Source organism: Grus americana, chromosome 2, assembly GCF_028858705.1.
Source record: "Grus americana isolate bGruAme1 chromosome 2, bGruAme1.mat, whole genome shotgun sequence".
NCBI classification, from domain to species: Eukaryota; Metazoa; Chordata; class Aves; order Gruiformes; family Gruidae; genus Grus; species Grus americana.
The window spans coordinates 73,476,234-73,500,636 of NC_072853.1; the positions used below are offsets into that span (position 1 = coordinate 73,476,234).

At 39.9% G+C, this 24,403-nt stretch overlaps 1 protein-coding gene across 14 annotated transcripts in view; it reads right to left on the reverse strand.

The window, feature by feature from the left end:
• Window positions 1–24,403, reverse strand: part of FHOD3 (formin homology 2 domain containing 3) — a 418,162-nt gene that overhangs the window by 166,678 nt on the left and 227,081 nt on the right. For all 14 annotated transcript variants that reach the window (XR_008575819.1, XR_008575820.1, XR_008575818.1 and 11 more), the window contains exon 6: window positions 414–508. Coding sequence is in view for 11 of the 14 variants with exons in the window: in XM_054816185.1 (XP_054672160.1) it covers window positions 414–508 (95 nt within the window). In the remaining 3 variants the exon portion in view is untranslated. The remainder of the gene's footprint in view (window positions 1–413; window positions 509–24,403) is intronic.

The following is a 24,403-nucleotide window of genomic DNA, read 5'->3' on the forward strand; positions in this document are numbered from 1 at the left end:
AAACTTGAGCAGCGTAGAATGGTGAAACTGTAGAAAGGAATTTGCATTCTTAGAATGGAAAGGAAGAACAAAACACCCCAAAAAGTGGTTCCAAAGAATGTCTTGGGAACTGCATCTGCAAGACTTAATAACTCTACAGTCAACTGCAATTGCAGCCCAGACAGTAACGAGGGCATCTTTGGTATCTTTGCTTTAAGAGCAGAGTATGTGCCAACAGCACAAAGGAGTATAAAAGCAGTAGAAAAGAAATAACAACTTGGTGTGCCCTGGTTTCCATGCAGACTGTTATGTACTCATTTAGAATCTAACAAACACACAGTCTGTTTATATGCTAAATGCCTATGTAATACAAATAAAATGCGTTTAAAGAACAGTAAAAATATATAAAATGACAATTTTGGAGAGTGTCTTACCTTTGACCCAATAAGTGTGTACAGCCATTGGATGGTTTCATTATGATTTATTACTCCATTCATGCCATCGACATAGAGCATAATCTGGCCCAAAGCTATTGCAAAGAAAAGAGATAAAATATAATCAGACCTGGTGAATACTTTTTATAATCCTAAGCATTGCTGTCAATTTTCTATAAGCAGGGTTTTCCAGAGACGTTGTGAGCTTGACTAATGAAAGATACATTGGGCAAGATTGTGCTGGACAAAATCCTGGGCAAATGCAGTAACTTTACTGACTTCATCTGGATGATATAAGTGTGAATTTCTTCCAGGAACAAGCACAGGCACTTGTTCCTTCCTGGAAGATGCCACATTTTATTGCCCCCAAATCTGCAAATAGTATTCTACACACTGCTTACTGTTGCAATGGTTCCATCAGCTACACTGCTTTACATCTTGTGAGCCATGACTTTTACCATCTGTTTCAGCACCATATACTGTTTGGAATTAGTATATTTGGATTAAATTGACTGTTTCAGTGACTTCCAATAATATGAAATTAAAGCAGGGCAATTAACACCAATAAGGACAGCAAATATTCACCATAGTACAGCACGCTCTTGCAAATGAGTTTTACATTTTAGTGACAAAATACAACAAAGACAGTATGGTTAACAAAGAAGCATCTTTATTCATTTATTCTAAAGAATTTACAACAACATTTCAAAACATGCTAGTAAAATACTTCATAACGGTAATTCCATAGTTTGCAATCCTGATAATATGACACTTTCTAGAAACAACAGCTATTAAATCTTTTCTGACTGATAAGGACAGACATTTTTCTTAAGGATTATGAAAAGTGGATTAGCAAAATTCATCTATCATCTTCAAAAGTTTCCACTGTTAGATCTTCTGCTTTATAGCAGAAGATCAAAGCACAGCAGGATGAAAAAGAAATCACCGATGTAACACCTTTCAGCACAGCCTGTTGGCATAACAACTCAATTATCTAATGCACAACCTGATGAGGCCCCAGTACACCACTTTATGGGGGAAAAAAAGGAAAAAACACACAGGGAGAGGAAAATTACAACATTACTAATCTTCCAAACACAGTCCGAATGTCTGCGAACTTTTGCACAGGTCGTGCATGGTGTAGCATCGTTTTCCTTGAGGGCACATTTTCAAAGACATGAATATTGGGCAAGCACTGAAGTACCCCTATAGCCAAGCAGCTAACTTTCATTTTTACATTGTCTCCTCCTTTCTCCTTTGCTCTAGTTGGTCGGCTTACAGTTAAAAAAAACCCCGAGGTACTAATTTTAGGTACTTATATTTCTTATCTAATCTGTTACACCAAGCTAGAAGCGAAGTCACCTTACACGGTCAATGAAGAGGGAGAAAAAGCGAGCAAGAGGGCTATGGCAAGGAGATAACTCATATCTCAGCTGGGCTGCGTTGCCGCTGGAGTATGCCCATCTCTCTCCGCTCCTCCTCTCCAGGAAGCAATCATTCACCACCCTCTGAAGACGCGTGTCTCAGCTGAATAAAACCAGGTGGGAGGGACACAGGCCCAAGTGTTAAGGTAAAATAAAAGATGTAAGCCAGTCAGTAAAAACAGATAAGAATTACACTGCCTGAATAAATGGCTGCTTTGAAGCATTTCCTTGCAGGTAGAGGAAAGAAGAGAACACTGCTATCCCAGTGGTAATCAGAGAAAGTTCTTAATTCTTGTTTTTACTTCCTTTCAATGCTAAAAAGATTTGGCCCTTGATCAGGATGAGATCCAGTCATGATAAGGTCACCAACTCCCCCCCCTTTTTTTTTCTTGCAAATTCTTTGGTTGGGGGTGAAGAGATTTAATTTGAATTTGAAACAAATGTGAAACAAATTTTACTCTTGGCACATGCTTTCCAAATTAATACCCAAATCAAAGACAGCAAGAAGTCTGCTTTTAAAGGGAAAACATGCACACAATACAAAATTACTCCACTGCTTAAACTTAAGACCAGTTAGACTGGGTACATAAGTGAGATCCGGGATGCATTAGTCTTCAGCCTCTTAGATGTGACTCTTCATAACAGCAATAGTTTAAGGCAAATTAGTAGACCTTAGAAGAAAAAAAAAGTTTTAGGGATTCCTGACAATTTTCATCTGCTACCACTAATCTTGCCCCCCCCCAAGCTCTCTCGTCACCTTTTTTTTTTTTTTCAGTATGAATGCTACCCTAAGTATATAGTAGTATCGCTATCTCTCCAGCAACAGAATAAGTCTTTTGGATATAGGTGAAAAATTAGTAACACATGAAAAAACCACTACTGCTGCCGCTTGAAGAAGCAGCTAAAAAGTTTCACAGGACAAAGAATTACAAAGGACGCCATGAAATGACCAAGATGAAGATAGGTTTGCTATGCAGTCATGCTGTTCACATACAAGTTGTGACTCCAGTAATTATTTGCCACACATCAAGTTATCAGCTGCTGATAGACCTTGGCATGGAGCTTCATATTGCTATTTCCTGTCTTCAGAGGTCAGAAGAATGAAAGCAAGACATGATAGGCAGGGTTGAGGAGAAATCAGCTCTCATTATGAGGAAGAGTAAGTTAGGGAGAATCTGTATGTACTTTCTACAAAGCTTACGCCTTATAAATTCTGAGGAAAAGAAGTCCACAAGAAGACCTAAAAGAAGGAGAATGTTGGTTTTCATACTATGTCAGTGTTTGCGCTGAGGAATAAAAGATAATACCTAGTAACCATAAACACAGCAGCAAATTGAAGAGGCCACCAAAAACCCTAGTGTAGGAGCAGGCTGGTGGATTGGAGGTTCTTGGGCTCTCCAGGGCTCCGGTCTGGCTGAGTAGGGCACACTAGTTTTGCAGTAAATGGAGACAGACTGACCACTCTGCACCATTTTATATTCTTTTCTGCCCAACTGATAGCCTACCTCCTGGCCCACGATTGTAGTCTGCTGAAATGGCTGCAGTTGCAGTGCAAACTCCACACGCTCACTGCCCTGCACGTGCATGTCTGCATGCACGCACACTCACCACCAACACGCGGGGCCTTGCCTAGACAGGGCACGCTAATTTGCAAGGCAATCGGAGGTTGTGCGGAAGGCCAATCTAGTCCAAAATCATTTAAGTTCACATTTATACGTGCCTTCAACCGAACTCCTTTTTTTTTTCACTGAAAAACGAGGAGGCTATTTAATCCATTTAATCCCACCTCTCAGCTAACTGGAATTCTTTTTGGAAGTATATCAACAACCTACTTGCATTAGGAAAGCTTGCTATTGTGCAACAGGGGGTTGGGAGAGGGGGGGTTAAATACGAAGCAGACTTAATTTGGAATTTCTTTGTTCCCACTACCCTTGTCAAACCCTTAATCTTATGTGAAAGTAGTGTGTGACTTTACCCATAGCTATTTTCAAGTGGAAAATTGCTGGATTTCTTAGGAAAGACTTAGGCTAGAAAAGGACAGACCAGCCAGAAACTTCATAGATTTCTGTGAAATAAGAGGTTTAAGAAAGCCTCTAAAAAACTTGCCAGTATTGGCACTGATACTCTCCTGGGATCTTTCCTACATAAAGTTAGCAGGACCAAAGGGGAAAAACTCTAGCACAAAACATCATCACGATGAACATCACATGAAAAATCTATTTTTCCCACCCAGAGCATCAAAAGTTTCAAAGCTGTTTCTTGCCCGCACACCTGCTCCTCTAATCTGCTCTATCTCCTTCATATTTTACCACAAGACTAACTTAGAGAGAACAGCAGCACTGAATGAGCAGAAACGCTATTTTCTTATAGTTTCCGGCGAGTCAAAACCCCATTCATCACATCAAGAGTTATGGCAGGGAATTATTTTGTGATTGCATTTGTTTCTGTCAGAATAAGTAAACACACAGGGTGAAGTGGGCCAAAGCCAGGCCCTGTCACCCAAGGTTTTAGCTCCCAAGGAAGCTTCTGGCTTAAGTTCATCGGCCGCTTCATAACCAGCCGCCGTGGTGCACGCGACACACTGTGTACAGCAACGGGCAAACGCGAAGGACAGACAGAACTGTGATGAAACTAATGGGGAAGAACTAGCTGCTAAAAGTCGTCTTTCTCATTGCTAGTTAAAATCTTATTGTCAATGGGTCTGTGTGATTGCCTTCATTCCATTTGAAAACAGATTACTAGCTTATGTACGCTGCAATCCTGGGCATGGAGAAGGCATACTCCATCCAAGTAAACATCCTGATCAAGAACAAAATTTCAGTATCTGTCTAGTGAGGGATCCCAAGAGGGAGATAATACAGTTATCTAGTATTCTATTGCAAAGCTCTAGGCGATAACTGAAGAACAAAACCCGTACCTTAAACTTATGTCTGCGTGTTTCCTCACTAGAGAGAGGCAAGAGCCCAGTTACCAAGTGGGACTGCCCTGAACGCAAAATCTCCAGCTCAGCTTAGCCCCGACACGCTGGACGTCGAGGGCTTCTACTTTTGCTTGTAGCACATTCCCACTGACAGTGCTTGCACACGCACCCTCAGGGAAGAGCCTATCATCTCCATAATAGCCGAGGATATTGAATAGTGTTTTCCCTCATGAGAAATCATTATTAAATACAACTTTTGTACCACCCAGCTACTTGAAAATTAACAAAATTGCAACAGAGCTCCTTGCTTTTAAGGTGACATCAGATAAAATAGATGACCTGGCCTCTCCACTGCTTCTGAAAATGATCTTACAAAGCAGCACTGTGCCAAACCTTATGACTCATACTCATTCCACAGGGCTAGCACCAGCTAAAATTTTTAGGTTTGGGTTTTTGTTTGTTTTGCTTTTTCCTCTGTTACTATTTGTATGGGTTAGTTTCAGCTTCAGTGCAAAACCTGCTGTTTATACAGCTATTCCCATTTCTTTACTCCTGTTGAAGATATCTGTAATGTCAGCTAGGAAGATAAAACCATCTTATTCCTGGTCACGAATGCATGAATATTCTGTTTCTTAGCAAAGTTTCTTTAAATCCCAGCTCTTATCTTAATCTTGTCTTTTTACCCTCTGTTCATTTGTTCTTTCCATTATCACAGACATCATGGCTGAAACACGCTAAGAAATTGATTTTCAGAATTTCCATATTAACCACGTACTTGTATTAACTGTATTAATGAAGAACTCAACTTTCTTACAAAAAACCACATCACAAAACTAATGTTAGAAACTAAAACTGCAAAGACAGTTCTGTACAGATGTAAATGTATTACGTTGCAAATGTAAATCAAAAGTTCTTATGCTAGTTGACACTATTTAATTCTAGCTTTTAGTCTTATGCAGTACCTTAATAGCTCATAAGTATTTGGAAACTTCTGCATGCTAGTTTCAGACCTAAAGTATTATCCAAAGTTCAGATCTTTTGCAGAGACAAAGGGCTTCTAGATCAAACTTATTCTTAATTTTTTTTTCTCATCTACTTTGATGATAAAATATACAATGATACAATAAAACTAATCTGGTTTTTAATGCTGAAAATGAATGACAAAAGTGACAACCAGAATTTTCCCCTGGATTACAGGCTCAAGGGCAGCTGCCATCCAGAGGTCACCCCTGGGCAAAGCCAAACCAACTGGAAAGGCTGGACACACCACTCTCTTGTGCAATCAATACAGCTTTCTGCAGCACACTTGGGCCCTGCAATGTACATTGCTGGCTATGGTTATAACCGAGCGGGTACATCAGCCTTTAAAACTTGCCTTTAAAACCACATCTTATTTAAAAATCAGTGTTAAGCTCACCAAGAAACAAAAATCCTTTCTTTACTTGACGGCTAAAAATGTGCCTTTGCCATTATTTTAATTCTAAAGAAACAGCACAAGTGCATTTTGACACTTATTATTTCAATCAGTCCGTTAAAACTCCATGCTTAACACCATGTTCTTAAATGGCACAGCCCAGCAATAGTTTCCAGCGTCCACAAAAGCGCACAGGAAATACTGGAGGAGATTTAGAACTCTGACACTCCAGACACAATGGAGAGACATTTAGATCTGTGGTGGTATTGTTATTATTCTGTTCTAATTGTCTGTCTTTAACAATAACCTGAGTTTTGGTGAACCCCAGGGACCACTAGCAAAGAAGCACTCTTTCGTTGTTGATTACTACATGAAAATGAAGGAGAACAGGCTGCTAGCTCTGGACTCAGAGCAGAGCTTCAATTGACCGAGAGTCTGGGAAAACGTGTCAAAGTTTTGAAGCCTTGATGACATTTACAGTCATTTGCACTGCAGGTGCTCAGAAGTCATCCATAAAGAACACAGACAAACATTTTTGGTTCTCAGAAACTGATTGTTGATAACACCTCAGGAATAACTCAGGCGTAGGGACCACAGAGCATTTACAAGCCTAATTATTCACTTTGGAAGCAGGTTGTGACTGTGGTTTGGGGGACGTAACAGGTCCCCTCTCCTCCTGTTTTTCAGGGAAAGGTACCTGCGTGGTCATTGCCTCCATAACTCCCTGTTTTGAGGCTCCTTAACTACAAGGGCCGTAGGCATCATTTCAACCTCACACTTGCCCCCCCCTTCTGCTCCCTAAAGCTCCCTAAAGCCTACTTCCCAACCCCACTTCTCAGCATCCCCAAGGTTCAAGTGAAGAGAAACACAGCCCTTCCCCCAAGAGATGCCCAACACATGGCAAGTCCAGGACCGTAGAAACCTCTTACAGAGGAATTTTCTCCGCTCCTGTTTCCTCTGCCACCCTCTTCCTCTGGTGTTTCTCTCTTTAAAAAACAGCATGGAGCAAGGTCAAAGGGCATAAGACAGCTTTAATCTGATCAAGCGTTTCAGCAAAAGCTGGTCCTTTATACATACCACGCAACACCTGTGACGGTGCACAAGCCCCACCGTAGCCAAATCGGAATTGCACCTCTTCCAACATTTCTTTTGTGGTACTTCTTACAAGTTACCTGACTGCGAAGAAAGAATAGACTTTCACTTGACTCTGTCAGCAGTTAACCCGCTGAGTGCCTTTTTATATGATTTGAAACCTGGCTTATGTATATGCATTATAAAAGCTTTGCATGATTAGTCATAATTGTTTTAATCATTATTTTATGTTGCAGCCCTCACATTTTAAATGCACTATATTCCAGCATGTTTTACAAGATTAATAACACCAGTGTACAATAAGCTGGGTAAAGCTTACATAGCAAAAGGGAAACCCATTTCCTCATTAAAAAAATATGTAATTAAAATACCTTATTAATAAATGAGCAAGTCTACTCCAGCATTAGACCACTATTTTCAAGCTGACTAAAAGCATGAAAGTATGAACAAAAAGGAAAGAAAGAAAAAAAGGAAACAAAGAACAAAGGAAGATGAGAGAAGGGAAAAAGACAAGAGAAAATAAAAGGTTAACTAGATGATTTTAAAAGATGACCATTCATCCTCAGTGCTTCATGAAGCAAAAGTGTGGAAAAAGAGAATGTGTGCCCTGAATTAAGATGACATTATCATGTATGCATATATAGAACTAAATTAAGGCAGCTGCTTCTTAACTGAATCAATATAGGCTGTAACACTGAATAATGTTCTTCCAATGTGTGTATGAAGTTACATATTTTTCTTAAGAATTTAGATTTCTAGTGTTTTAAAGGATTTGCTGAGGAGACTTCCACACTGGCCCACAGAACTTCATTTCTCAAGGAGCAGGACACGATAGTGAGATTGCCAGAGAGACTTTCTTGTGAGATGAGGTATTCTGCAAAAGCATCATGCCAGTGCAGGACACTACTCATGGAAATACTAAAGAATTAACTCCAACTTCAACCTATGACTTCTTGCACTGAGTACTGATGCTGCAGTAAAAGAGAAGTGATTTGGTTTTAGGGCAAAAATTAAGATCATTTTTTAAGGATAAGGTGTCTCTTCTCATCTCCAATAAAATAGTTCACACATTTATTTCAGAGAAGACTCATCTTTAAATGTATTTTAAGCTTTTTATAATGCATTGTGCAAAGCATTTGACACTGTCCCGCAGGACATCCTTGTCTCTAAATTGGAGAGACAGGGATTCGATGGATGGACCACTCGGTGGATAAGGAATTGGCTGGATGGTCACACCCAAAGAGTTGCAGTTAACGGCTCAGTGTCCAAGTGGAGAACGGTGACGAGTGGCGTCCCTCAGGGGTCGGTACTGGGACCGCCACTGTTCAACATCTTTGTCGGCGACATGGACAGTGGGATCGAGTGCACCCTCAGCAAGTTTGCCAATGACACCAAGCTGTGTGGTGTGGTCGACATGCTGGAGGGAAGGGATGCCATCCAGAGGGACCTTGAGAGGCCGGAGAGGTGGGCCCGTGCGAACTGCATGAAGTTCAACAAGGCCAAGTGCAAGGTCCTGCATGTGGGTCGGCTCAGTCCCAAGCACAACTATAGGCTGGGCGAGGAATGGATTGAAAGCAGCCCTGAGGAGAAGGACTTGGGGGTATTGACTGATGAGAAGCTCAACGTGAGCCGGCAGCATGCACTTGCAGCCCAGAAAGCCAACCGTGTCCTGGGCTGCATCAAAAGAGGTGTGACCAGCAGGTCGAGGGAGGTGATCCTGCCCCTCTACTCCGCTCTTGTGAGACCCCACCTGGAGTACTGCATCCAGCTCTGGGGGCCCCAGTACAGGAGAGGTATCGAGCTGTTGGAGCAAGTCCAGAGGAGGGCCAGAAAGCTGATCAGAGGGCTGGAGCACCTCTCCTATGAGGACAGGCTGAGAGAGTTGGGATTGTTCAGCCTGGAGAAAAGAAGGCTCCGGGGAGATCTAATTGCGGCTTACCAGTACCTGAAGGGGACCTACAGGAAAGATGGTTTATCAGGGAGTGTAGTGACAGGACAAGGGGTAATGGGTTTAAGCTGAAGGAGGGTCGATTTAGATTAGATGTTAGAAAGAAATTCTTCCCTGTTAGAGTGGTGAGGCACTGGAACAGGTTGCCCAGAGAGGCTGTGGCTGCCCCATCCCTGGAAGTGTTCAAGGCCAGGTTGGATGAGGCTTTGGGCAACCTGGTCTAGTGGAGGGTGTCCCTGCCCGCAGCAGGAGGGTTGGAACTAGGTGATCTTTGAGGTCCCTTCCAACCCAAGCCATTCTATGATTCTATGATTCTATGATTTATCAAGCTTAGGCATCCAAGCACTTTACAAGCAGTAAAATTGAATCAGTGGATCACAGCTTGGATGAGGTGCTAGTGCTCATGTCTTGCCTCTTGTCCTTTCATTGTGCACTACTGAAGTTTGGCTCTGTCTCTAATCATATATTTAGTCTCTCCCATAATATTTAAACTGAATTAAACTGAATTTAAATTGAAGATTAATCCATAGTCAAGAAACAATAACTACACTGAGCAAGAAAGGAAAATTTACCTTAAATTTAGGATTAAACTAGGGAAGCTGAGTGAGAAGTTAAGAAGCAATACCTTAGCCCTTCTATTTGGGAGCCAATTGAGTAATTTAGTCTGGCAATGTGCTAGATGTGATGGATTTCAAGGCCTTTCCCTCTCCATTAATCACCGTGAACGTAAGCCTTCTGTCTGTGTAAACAATACTAATCCTGACTTTGAAAGTACAAAGAGGAAAACACAAACCAACCTTTGCAGAATGGAAAAGATAATTTCTGCAGCTCCCTTTCTTGAACTCCTCAGACACCTATTTGCCCTGCATAAAGAAAGGTCCTGCAGGTGCTAGCTGTCTTTTATCAATCATTATCAATTACATACAGCACATCAGTTTGGAATTCCAGCATCTCCCTTACATGCCAAAAAGCTAAGCCTTGAGAATGAACTCAGCATTCAGACTGCGAAACAGCGTAGAGTCAGATATGAGTTCCGAAGAAAATGCAATCGAGATTCAGTCTTAGCAAAACCAGCTTATTTTGATTGTCACTCTGTGTGCCATTCACCTGGGGCAGAGAAAACTCTGAGGGAATACATGAAACATTTTTTGTTTTCCCTATTATATGCCAATAGGATCTTCACTGACTACAGTCAGGTACTTTTGCAGTGATTATGAAAAAAAGCACACTGTCTTGGGGTTCCTGCCCTAAGTGGAAAGTAAAGAGAATCAAGGGGTAACACAGCTGGGCTGTTTAACAAATGGACTAACACTAGAGAAGAAAAAGGACATACGGTAGGGTGAAAGTGTTCACATACCGAACATTTTTAGTCATCAACAGTATTTCTTGTTAGTACAACAGTAAACCTTCCAGGATGAAACCTGTCAGTTTTGAAGTGAACAAATGATAGATTCTCACTAACTGCCTTTTCCCCCCCTGTTTTTCTTGCAAAAAAAGCCACATTTCCTAATATTTACATTTTTCTAAACAAAAAGGAAGATTCTTGGGAAGCAAAAAGAGGGAACACAAGAATTCCCAGCATTATCGTATAATAAGAGGAATAAAAAAAACCCATAAATTCCTGTGCCAGTTGAAACTTCAAACACTGCTTTAAAAACCCCACAGACTTCAGCACAGGCTTTGTAAAGCACAAACATTGATCAATGATCTTTTGTTGTCATGTTGTAACATGTTGTTGCTATCATGAGTGCTAATATTTCCCAAGATTGCAGTTCCGTGTTTTTTAAGCTCAACTTCATTCCCTAAGGTGGGCAGGGCAGGTAAACATGGGCTGAGTTTAGCATCCTGAAATAACAGCGTTGCAATTGGTAAGGTAGCTAAGCATATACTTAAACTAGACTTTTGGGAGGCTTACAGAGAGTCAGAATGATTTCAGTGTGCACGTAAAGTTACTTCTGCTTCTCAGAACCCAAAAGCCAGTCTCCAAAATTCGTAGATCGTGGCAGATTGTCAATAAGCATGGACTTCTAAAAATAATACACGCTATATTCTTGAAGAACAGAATACAAAAAAAGCAAGATGAATGACAGTCAATGAAAACAGTAATCCTACCATCAGTATTTCACATCACTTCCCACAGAAGGTTTTGCAGGAAACAAAGTGTGCTGCCAACAGTGACACATCGGTAACCTTCCAATTTTCAGTACAATTCAAACACTGTTTATTCTAGCTGGTAGCGTAAGGTATGCTTGGGGAATACCACGGAAGAGCTACACTGAGAACAAAAAAATACAAGTAAATTTCTCCAGCTATATTCTTTCTATATGAAGCTGGTTTTTAATTCCCACATAGTTTCTTCACCTGGCAATGTATTCCAAATGGTGTTCTCTCTTCTCCCAAAGTCTGAAAAAGTCTCACAATAGAAGAAGAAACATTATTTGAAGCAGCACTACAAGACACTTCAAGTAGGTATCACTTCTAACATTTCTCAATACTTGTTGCTAAAGTGACAATAGCTACAGGATTTTAGACAAGCCTGAAAGTTCCTATGAAGGGATGCATTGGCTTTCGTCACCTCCAGACAGAAATGCAACAAGTGAACAGACAGCACAGGAGTATTAAGATCATTTTGGGGACACTTGAGTAGTGTTTGAAATGTTAGTGGCAAAAAGGTAAAGAAATCTTGCTTTTTACTTTTTTTTTTAATGTAAATTTAAATTTCTCCAATGCTTTTGTCATCTTGAAACCAGCTGTAGGTCACTGTACAAGAGCACAGAAAGTCACGCTTTTCCTGTGAACCTATATTCTAAACCATCCAAAATCATTGATTTCCTCCCCTGCTCAGGAAGGACTGCCTCAAGAGCAGCAATCAGTAGGATAAATAAGAATTCACTATGCTTTAATTTCAGCATAGTGAAAAAAATAAAGAACTAAAATAGTTCTTCAGCAAAGTGGGAGAAGAAGGTGTGTCAGTTGATAGCAAAGACGAGTCTCACAGTGGCCCGGCCTCTTCACCATAGTGTGCTGGCTACAAAAGATTCCAATCAAGCAGCCTGAAAATAAAAGCTGATTGAATCAAGATCTCCGTGTCTTTGTCTATTGAGGGATGCGTCCCAGTATCAAGTGATTTTAAGAAAAAATGCATCCGTCACTTTTTATTCATTGAGCTGCCTTAAAAAACAACAGTGAGTATATCCTTCTAATTTTCTTCATTGTAATTACACCGTGACGGATGCCAAAACTGAATTCCTGATATACTTTTCAGATATTTATTGCTCTTCAACATGTTCAGCCTGTCTCTAATGTTTCAGATAGACTCCACCCTGCAGTAATGTGTGTGCCATTAAAGAATTCACTTTCATCTCCTGAATTTATGCTTGTTAGGGCAAATTAATGAAAGACTCTATTCTTTAAGTACTGGCTAAATAAAGCCAAAGTCAGCACTAGAAAGCAAACCGATACAACACTTCATTAAATGTGCTTTTTATTCTTTTTGTTTCAAGTATGTCTGCTGCTATGTGAAATTTAGGGTTATATAGACTCCTTTCAAATCTCACAGTAAAGAATGTGCTCAAGTCACAAGTTCATATCTCCCATTTGAAGTGGACTTCCCATGAGAAAAAGGTGCAGGGAAGAGACATCATTAGAAATTCCTTTAAGTACAGAGCTCACACTCTTCCAAAATATTGATTGAAAATGCTGGTTTGTGTTTCTGCTCATTCATCTCAGATAATGAGCAAAGATTCCTTCCAAATTAACTGTAATTCTCTTCTAATCCCTCTATTCTTTTTTTTTCCCCTTCAGCACGGTGACAGTGAGAACTCCTTTGAATACTGAATCTCATTACAGCAATTCTTAAAGAGAAACATAGCAAAATCATCTTCATCAGTGTCATGCTCAGACTTTTGTCCTCTCTAACTGAATTTAGATAGGTGAATAGCGAAGCAGAATGCACACCAATCACATTTTTCCCCCTTCTTAAAATTCCCAGGGAAAGACACATTTACAAAAATTTATAAAAACTTAATTTCTGATTGACAGAAAGACAGGTTACAGAATCTCTGATTTTCACTTTATTTCCTTACCATATAAAAAAGTAAATAAAACAGAATCAGAACAAAAGAAAAATATTTGGGGGCGTAAGCTTCATTTCACCTAAAAATGTGAAGTCTGTCATCGGTGACTAGTTGTCACCTGTGTGGTGGCAGGGAGAGACAATCATGTACTGGCTGAACATGAAGATGAAGGTGGTGGATTTATTCAAGTTTGATGGTCTACATTTTGTATTTACAAGTAACTATGTAAAAGAGAAACACAGATGAACAATCACATTTTATTTCCAAAAAAATTTTTGGGTGATTTTATTCCATTTTGTTGATATTATCACAATTCAGTGACCACGGCATTATTGATAATCCTCAGTATGAACGCAAGCACGTTTCTATGACTGTATTATCAGTCAGCACCCCGTTAGCGGTGGTTACAAGGACGGGGATCCCTGGATAACACAAACACTGAAGAAGATGGTGCTGAGGCAATTTAGAGACAGGGGAGTTTAACAGCTCCTTGTGTTGTTAGAAAGTTCGGAGCAAGGTTGCTAAATTCTGCTCTGTGAGCAATAACCTCGGGCTCTGCATGGAAGCAGCTAAATTACTTCCAGACCCAAACCAGTCCTCTAAGTATCACGGACACTTCTGCTCAACACTCCTCCAGTAAGTGATGTGGACTGCACCCAAACCATCTGTGCATAACCGGCGTAGAAGACTCTGCAAGTTGAATTGAAATTACATGCCTAGCAACTACATTACATACTAATACTATGGCAGAGGAAAATCTGTCTACCTCCCGTGTCAGGAACCTTAAAATGAGTAACACCACCATCCTCTTCCCTCCCGAATTTTGAAGATTGGCAACCTTATTTCCAGTGTCTGGAGCACCTGGGTTTACAAACATTATGTTCCTTTTTTAAAAAGGGGGAATGGGGCGGAGGTGATGCAAAAAAACCCTCTCATATCATACCCAAGCGGAACGAAACTGCTAGATTCATCACACTGGTTTTTGCCATTTAATTTAACAGAATAAATACTTCTCCTTTTAACTGTTTACACACCCTAAAGTAAAACAACAAACAAATCTACAGACCATCTCTGGTTTATAATGGAGGTCATATTGTCAGAAACTGTTTCACCAGGCATGATTTAAAAAGTTCAAGCTGTCATTGCAACAATATTTGGAGTTTGAAGAAGCAAGAGTTATTTCAGATGGACAATAATTCAGGTTGATACATCTAAAAGTACTTTGCAGATCAAAGAGATTTGATATCCCTGAGCTACTTCTCACGATCCACAAAGCACCACCCACTATCCATCACATGCAGCTTGGTCATCCTGCAATCTATTCTCCATTTTTGTGACAACTCCTCTCTTTATCCCTGTTTCCCCAATAGCAACACTGATAAAATGTCACCAAACTCCAAAACTTTCTCATCACCCTACTGAACTCTTAGAGAATGAAGAGCATCCTGCTGCTCTTCACATCAAACTCTGGCAAGTGAAGATTACGAGACGGGGAGAGACAAGAGACCTCTGATCTGCTCCAGGCCACTGTTCCTCCAGACTGCTGCTCCTTTTGCCTCCCACTTGTCCTGGAAGGGCACCTTTAGCTCCAAGCAGCTGTTCAACAAACACCTCGCCTTGTTTTGGGGCTGGTATCCTTATGTCTGGGAGAATGCTGCAAGCAGCAAGTGCTAACGCTTTGATCATCATTGCCATCCAAAACAATTTCTGCTAGTAAAATTGTTGTCAAACAAAATAGGGTAAATTATTTATTTGCGTCCACATAAAATTGAACTATGAAGTGGGGGTATGCTGTCTTCAGCTGAAATAGTCCTTGCTATTCCCAAAATGATCACTAGTATCTCTAGGGCTATTAATTTTGTTTCGCAGTTACACCTGGGAATTAATTTTCACTAATGTCATCCTTTTTGATTACTCAAGGCAGAAGGGTAGTATTTGACTTTTCATGCAGTAAAAATAATGGAAAAGTTAAAAATTAAATAAAATACATAAGTTGCTTTATTAGTGAAGAAAAGAAAGTGGAATTGAAATATACTCATTTTGATTCACTGCTTGATCCAAAGAAATTGGATTGCACAAAGTGCAAAAGCAACAGAAAAGTCAGAAAGCCAGTAATTCACATTTTGTGGTCAAATAGCAGAAAAATAAATGTAAGTAGTAGTTATCAGTTAAATAAGGACAGCTGCTTGCTACTGTGGAAGAAAATCTCAAAGAGCTTTACAAAATCAACGTTGCAGTACTATAGCTGATTTAAACCTGTAAAAAAGTTATTTCACAACCATTGCATCATAAATGTTAATAAACTGTTCTACATCTTCCCACGAAACAGTTGAGACTCCAAAATACTGCTCTGTGTGAACCTCTGAGAGCTCCATTTTTGCATATGAACTTGTGAGAGCGCTTCTAACTTGGTTACATAAATAAGTTGCCTAAAATGCATCCAGTCCGTATAACTTTACAAAAAGAAATTAAATACGAAGTGGTGAGAGAAGGAATCAACAGTGCTGGTACAAGCATTAAAAAAATAAAGTCTATTCTTTCCCGCCTTCCTTAATCTCATTTCAAGTTTAACGTACAGAAAGTCTCAGAGCCAGAATGCTTATCCAAACTACATAAATCTCCAGACAAACTCTCCAGACTATATACATCCCTGTCCCCACAAAACCTTCCAGTTCTTCCTAATGCTGCTTTTCAGCAGGAAAGCCTAGCAAGGAGCTATCTTTTCCTACCAAATCTTCGATTAATCTTTTCCTACTACATTTTCCCTTAGAAGAATGACTCTCCTTCCTTGCAATGTGTTTATTAAATGAAACGGGAATGGAAACCAGCCCCCAAACCTGCAATGAACCCTACAGCAACAAGGTACCCCACACCGCTGCTGTGGCCGCCTCTGAGAATCCCTTATTCCCTTCCTGAATTCCTGAGCGGGGTCAGAGGGAGGGAACAGCATTTACCACCATGCAACCTATTTCAGGCAGCTGGTCCAGCTTATAATGTAAACATGGTAACACCTTGGGAAGGTCACTCAGAGGAATGGTAGCATTAGCAAAGCAATTAATTTCGGGTTGACCACATACATACTGCCCTTTCGCTTTACTTTCCTCCCTTCCTTCCCCCACCTTATAGAAGAAAACACGAGGAGGAGTTTTTACTCGTTCTCTGAACAGAAATTTTCAGAAGGTGAGAGATGGGATTTTCTTGAACACCGAGAAAGTCTTCTTTTTTTGGGATGATTTCCAGCATGATATTTTATTTATCTGTTGCCAAAAGAAATACTTTATAGTTTTCTCATTAGTCAAAGGGCTTTAAGAACACGCTTGAAGGAAATGATCCAACTAACAAAACAAGCAAAACCTTTCCATGCACTTCACGTGCTCCATGGAAAGTGGCCGCTTCATGGAAACAGCACCTGTAGAGCTAACTATTCAACCTGAGGTGTGTTTACCATCTCCTTAAAAGTCCTTATTCAGAAATGCACATGGAAAAGTTGCAGATCCTCTGTCTTTCTATTTTCTGACCACTGAAAAGTGAAATTCAAGGAAAAGTGAAAAAAAAAGACATGTTTAAACTCACAAGATTCAACGGTCACCTTCCACTTCTTTGAGGGTTTAATTACATGACATTTCATAAAGCTGGAGAGTAAAATGTAAAACAGAGACACAGCGAGGTACCCGGGTCCCAGGTGGATTTGCAAGGTCACACCAAGCTTGCCTGCCCTCAGAGCCCTCGACCACTACAAAGCTGAAATCAGATATTGCTGCATTTACCTCCTCTGTCTTCTTTCATCAGTTTTTTTCTTCAATCTAGACTGCCAACTTTAACAAGCCTTCTGTATACAGCATACACTGTATACATCCCTTTACATGAAGAATATAGAGTTTATAGAATGAAGAACTCAAAGGCTAGGTATATTTTATTCTCTGTGTGACAGACGGTCACGGTGCTTTCCTCTTGCACCTTTTCTACCACGTGTCTCCTTGCACAACCAGTCACAAAGACTCTGGATCTAGCAAGGCCGGTCAAGACTTACGCAAAGAATTTTGCCTTCCAAATAGGAAAGTATTTTCCTTTTAGTTTTCCAAACCCACCTACATTAGCACCTAAAATTACAATTGAGTAAATAAATTTCAGAGAGCTAGAAGATTCGGAAATCTCCAAATGCAGATTAAAAGCATTATTGCAATGTAAATTACTTGTTCCAGGTCATTTCTACAGTCCAGCAATGCTTTTTTTCTCCTTGCATCTTGCCGTAATACGTATTTGGTTTTGGGTATGTTTGTGCACATATTTTTGCTTATAAATATACATCATGTATACAGATGTGTATCTGCAGATAAACATATCTAAATATATGTATATGCATTTAGATATCCCTCTCTCAAAATTCAAGTCCTACAGTATCATAAAAAAACCCATGGCCACTCCATGATAAATGCTTTCATGTGTGTATAATTAGTTTAAAAAAGGATTGCTGTTTATTTGTACAAGATCTTTCAAATCATGTTTTCAAAGCCCAGACCTTCACAGTGGTTTCAGAATTCTATTTTTATGACAAAATGGATGCTACAAACAACAGATGACATCACCTTGTTAGGGTCCAAGATAATGATGTATGTGGAGATAAAAGTTTATGTTTCACACCACTTTCAGCACTGATTCCTACTAGAATATCATTTCCGTGGCTGCAGAGGGAGATCCCAGAAAGCTCAAGAAAACTAGATTTCTAAGCCTAGCCTTTACCACCAATTTAGAAATATTTTCCTCTTTTTTTCTTCTCTCTTCAATGAAGTTTATCAAAGTTAAATTTTAAATTACTGTTTATGACAACTTAATAGTATTTGGGGAAAGAACAATGGTTCTGCTGCTTTCATTTTCAGAGTTTCAATGCAAAGTGTCTTTATAGCCTGAATTTTGAAGAGCAAAAATTCAATCCAATCAAAGTCACAACTAACACTGTCACTCTTAGAAAATAAACAGAAGAGGAACTGCCACAAGAAGTATCTGAAGCCAAATGAAGGAATATGAAAGCATGTGAGCAACACCTGTGATTTCTTAGGTTAAATAGGCCTAAATGATGCATTTTACTACACAACTGTTTCTGTAAGCAGGAAGAACACAGTTTGCAATGATCTCATAAGAAGCAGAAGGAATGATATGCATAATTGAAGAGCAGGAAAACCAGAGATACTGGAAATCTCAGTATTTCCACTGGTAATAGACACATGCGTACAGAGAGAGGAGAGACTCTATAGGAGATGATATCAATTTAGGAGCATGTTTGATTCTACTGGCTAAAGTAACCATCTGGTTAATGGATTAATCATTATGGAAACAACCGTGAGCAGAAAACTCAAGTAATGCACATCATCTCTCTGTTCCTGACTTCTTCTGAGTAACTTAGAATACAGAACAGCTATAAAAAGCCATAAAGGCAATGTCAAAAGTGTAAACAATATGAGTCTACTGCTTCCTAATAAGTTGAAGTACCTTCTTGTTAAAGTTTTATTTTCAGGCGAAGAATTATAGTAGCAGAGCTATATAGACAACCTAATTTACCTAAATTATGGCAGTCTCTGTTAGTACAGCAGAAAACAGATTTCCTGCTGAAGAGGGACAGGCCTTTCCTCTGGACAACTTCCAGCAGCTATTAGCTTATGGACACTTCTCCCCACCCCCCCTCCAACCTTCACACAAGTCAGGGAAGCAGCTTCTTCCACAGAAAGTCACAGTCAGGGTCCTGAGTTGCCTTTTCCCTTCAGTGAGACAAAAGTTTCATTGATTAAGGACACAAATTAACTAGAACACCAAAAGAGGTAGTCATTACAAGAAACCTCACCAAAGTACATACAAATAAATTTCACTGACAGCTCTAACAAAAAAGGGCATGGTGACACCTTCATAGGCCTGGTAAGGATGCTCCAGTGTTTTGAGGTCAAGACTATAATGAAAAATAACAATTCATTTACATTTATTTCAGAAAACAGCTTCACAAAGACCAGCCCCTCTTCTGCTTGTTAGTGTTACTAATGAAAGGAACAATCTAGTTAATTAAGGCTGATTTTCTCTTAACTCCAGATGCCACTTGAATCTATTGCTAATCTCCCAACATGAGATATCAAGTGATGATTACCTGTTGCAGTCTATATGACTTACTAGTGCTCAGTGCTGGAAAGCAGGATTTCATGTTACATGACCTGTCTCACTGGAAGGACGATGCCTGGCAGAATAGGGAGTGACACAAATACAGCACTAATAAACACAATTTTCATTTCAAGGTAATTTAGTCTGAGGCTTTTGTTTTTAAGTCCAATAGAAAAGAAAATACAATGATTCTGACATAGAGAACACGATTCACACCCATAACCTTGGAGAAATATTCCCCAGCTCTCCAGCCAGTACAGCGCTAGCTGCACCATGCTCCAAAACAAAACCACACTGCACGAAGGCAAGAACTGACGGACCATCCACTGTACTAGCAATTACAATGGACGACAAAACCTCTTTTTCTTGGGAGGCAAACTAAGCGCTGGTGGAAACTGAAGGGACAGGATGGGTTAAGCATGGTAATCTGGATCTCAAACACCTGAGTAAAACTGGATTCAGAAAAGGGTGTCAATTTTCTTTACCTTCAGCAATGAGATTCCATTCAAATACCAGTGCTCCTAAAGAAATTACACAGAAAAGAGTTAAATGGCAAATAAAATGGAATCTCATTATAATCTGTGTGTCATAATACACATTAATAACTTTTGGACTGTTACATTTTAAGTCTGATACAGAAAAGCAATCCTGTAACAATGTTAATCCTGCTTCATATCTGAGTACTTAGAAAAAGGTGTATGAATTCCTGTGAACATCCACCCCATCTTCTCTCTGATGCACTCTAATACAAATATTATGCTGCTTATGCACTGTGCCATTATTCTGAAAGCATTTACAGGTTCTTTGTCATGCTTTAGGGGAATTCCACACTTCATTCCCAGCACTTGTCTCTTTAAGTATCAGCTGGCTTTAGGTACCTAAGTGATGATCTGGCTAGTCTCTGAAAGTAAATGAATAAAAACTGGGCTTTGCTCTGTAGGGTTCTGTTGAGAAGTGTTTCTCTATCAATTACCCAGTGGCTCTAAGGAAATCAGCTTCTTAATTTAGCTGTTTGTTAGGTGTGTAATGTTGAATAGCGTGAACACTTCATCTCTCCTCCTCTTTTTCCAAAAAAACCAGAAGCAAAACATCAGCTTAGATTTTCTCCCATCTTCCTCTACCCTGTCTCTAATAGAACCAGTGACATTTTCTGAGAAATAATTCAAGAAACATAGTGATAGTGTATACATCATGGTATGAGCACTTTCTTAAGGCAGCAGACTAATAGGGTAGTCAAACACCCATGGTGTGTTGCTTCCCCATGCTAAAACAGCCAGGCTGGTTCAGAGTGTTGCAACGAAATGAAGAATCAAGTCTGAAAGAGTGGTAGTTATTATGGGGGATGTGTTTAAGCTGTTTATACACCGTCAGTATATAATTTTACTCACAAAGTAAAAAAAAAAGTCAACCAAAAAAATTTAAAAACATATTTAAAACCAGTAAATATAATAGCACAAGGTTTTACAGGTGGTCAAATTCAAACAGCTGGAGTCAAAACCGCTTTGCGTAAGATAACCCACAGGCCAGTAACAGCAAGAAGAAACCAAAGCTGTTTCAGCCCAGTCACTGGAGCACGAATTTCACTCGCACTTTGAAAAAGCCAATGTCATCAGTGGAAGGCAACGGCCCTCTCTTGCTCAAGGGAGCTGCTTACCCTTGTGCTGCTGCAGCTGTTTACACGTGCCCATGAATAGCTGGATCAACAACTGAAAGAAGTCCAACTGACCCACCAAAAATAGGTAACCAGTGACTTGAACCCAGACCAGCTCCACATTCCAGACCAATGGAGTGGATGGAGTGGGATATGGGAACAAACAGCAATAGTGCAGGAGGACAGAGAAGGACTGGCATTTTGTTCTGCTTTTTTGGAACAGGAGAGTAACGCTTTCCTTAACTTCTTCCAGATAAAGTAGACGCAGCAGAAGCTGTCTTTTCACTGACATACATAACAGCCTACGGTGGTGCAAAGCCGTGCCAAAGGAAAGCGTAACGCCTGTTACAGTGGGAATACTGCTTTGTAAAAGCAAAGCTGTCTTTACAATTGTGCTGGTTTTGGCTGAGATAGAGCCACTTTTCTTCATAGTGGCTACTATGGGGCTCTGTTTTGGATTTGTGCTGGAAGCAGTGTTGATAACACAGGGATGTTTTCGTTACTGCTGAGCAGTGCTTACACAGAGCCAAGGCCTTTGCTGCTTCTCACACCACCCCACCAGTGAGGAGGCTGGGGGTGCACAAGGAGTTGGGAGGGGACAGCTGGGACAGCTGACCCCAGCTGACCGAAGGGATATTCCATATTGTATGACGTCATGCTCAGCATATAAGGGGCTGGGGGAAGAGGAAGGAAGAGGAGAATGTTCGGAGTGATGGTGTTTGTCTTCCCATGTCACCGTTATGCGTGATGGAGCCCTGCTGTCCTGGAGATGGCTGAACACCTGCCTGCCCATGGGAAGTGGTGAATGAATTCCTGGGTTTGCTTTGCTTGTGTGCGCAGCTTTTGTTTCACTTTTTAAACTGTCTTTATCTCAACCCATGAGTTTTCTCACTTTCACTCTTCTGATTCTCTCCTCCATCCCGCCAGGGGAGGAAGTGAGTGAGCGGCTGCGTGGTGCTCAGCTGTCAGCTGGGTTAAACCACAATAATTTTGATTTGCTGGATCTTATTTGCTTGCAGTAATGGTGGTGTAAAGATGATGTGAATCATCAAGGAGAAGAAATTAAAAATTGAAATTTTCTTTTCTTTGACTGAAAGCTCTCTGAATTTCATTTGACTGGAAAAATAAGACAAAAAAAGAAATCATTTCCAAAAATGTAGCATGCAATGTTCTTCATTAGCAGCAAGAAGAACATAGATTTAAAATTCTTTCAAGTTATTAAAGCATATAAAAAAAGCCCTCGAACGCAATGTGGTTCTTGTTGGGAACACAACAGTTGGGACAAGAGTAGAAATGCCAAAAAAAAAAATAATCATTGTATTTAGTGAAACCACAGTCGTATGTAATCTATATGAAGTATATAGTAAGACATCTATTGGCATTTCATGATGTACAGTAACATGTTCTCACAGGATAATCCAGCAATCAGATGTTTTACTCTTAAGACTTTTTTTTTTAAACTTATAAATAAACATGAAAGAACATTATTGAAAAATGAGCTCTTCAGCTAACGCAGCACTGTGTTAACCCTGATTATTTTTTAGTGAACTTTTCCAAAGATTTCAAAGCATTTACATAAAAAAGCTGTTGTGTTTCAAGGGAATTATCATGGTGCCTTTGAAATGAAAAATGGCCAGTAAATGTCAATACAACCATGTAGGAAAAATAAAGATTACTTTTTCAATATTAACATAACTTTCAGGATTGCTGCAGTTTTATTTGCTTGAACATTACAAGTGATGGGCAAATAACTATGAAAGAGACTCCTACGTTTTTTATTATTTAAGAGTTCTGGACCCAATTTGTGTGTTTCACACACATGTCAAGAGTTAACTCCTATTCGTGTCAGTAGGATAAACAAAAGCGCAATCAAGCCCATCAGGTCTTAATCTAGTTTGAAATAAAATTTTGCAAATTCCTGCTCATAAGAACCATCCCAGTTTACAATATTTAAAGACAAAACTGTGCCTGCTGGATCATGACGCACACACAGTCTGCCTGTATGCAGCAGCAGCTGTTCCAAGGGACGTTCGCATTCAGAAGCAGCAGTATTTCTAGCACCATCACCTGATAAGGAGCAGTTCCTGTAACTCCACAGCAATCTGTTTATGTTTTAACTACAACCTCAGGTCTGGAGTGATGTCATTAGCTGAGAATCTTCTCCAAGCTTCTTGGTCTTTTGACTGCAGAGTAAAACTTAAAAATGTTATACCTCTTATGTGCAGAAATCTGTCTGCAAATACAAAGAATCCAGTTTGGTTTACTTCTAAGAATCCAATATTCATTAAGCTAGTCTTACAACTTCAGAGCACTGGTGGTCACTATGCTCTCCCTAAGTTTTGCAGGCAAAAAACTGCTGCTGAGAACACATGTTGAATCGATGTATTCCTGAACATCTGGGCAATGCACTGATATACAGACAAGAAAGTTCAAAAATTAACTTTTTATTTATAGAATTGAAACTGTAAATTGAATTATTGCAGTAAACGCAAAATAACATGACATGGGAGTGAAGGAAAGAACAGCAATCTAGCTATAACTAAGTTTCCCAGAAACTTACTTCTACCCTAATTCATCCACATGTTTAATTTAAAGGCCAACATCATCACTGTCATGTCATGCCCCCACTGCCCCACCCCAGGCTTGGGGACAAATAACTTTTTCAGGCACCCTGCCAGAGCCCATACAGTGATTACGGTGCTCAAGTATGGATCATTCCCGCTGGATCCACTATGACTTGGTGCATGGTACTCCACTACACCATGCACAAAGGACAGAGTAGCCATAACACTCCTCTGATTCCCTGACAATTACGAGTGCAGCATGGGGGAAGAACATATAAATCAAGGACAGAACATGTGTTGCCTTATTCACACTGACAATATGCCAAGAAATTACATATTCTTGAGAGTAACTATTAGTAGTACTTCAAGTACCTTCATCATGAGTAGCACTGTACACTTCAGAAAAGCAGTATCCTCATAGTATAATAGAAATAGTCTTCAGTCTCTCATGTTAATGTAAGACAGTTTTCTTGACCTAAATACATCACCTTTTCCTTTTGAAATATTTGTGAAATATTTAAGGATAGAAAAAAACCCCACCTATTTTTTTTGCCACATCCTTTGTGAGGGCATGCTTCTAACAACAGCCACCTATGGGTAACCACAGCCAAACAGCACTCTAAATACTATGGTTGTAACAAAGCAATATATTCGGATATACATCTGGAAGAAGCATGTCAATGTTCCAGCTACAAGTTAGCTCACATGAAGTTATAAAACCACTTGAGTACAAAGTCGCTTAAGTTCACGGCATCACTAT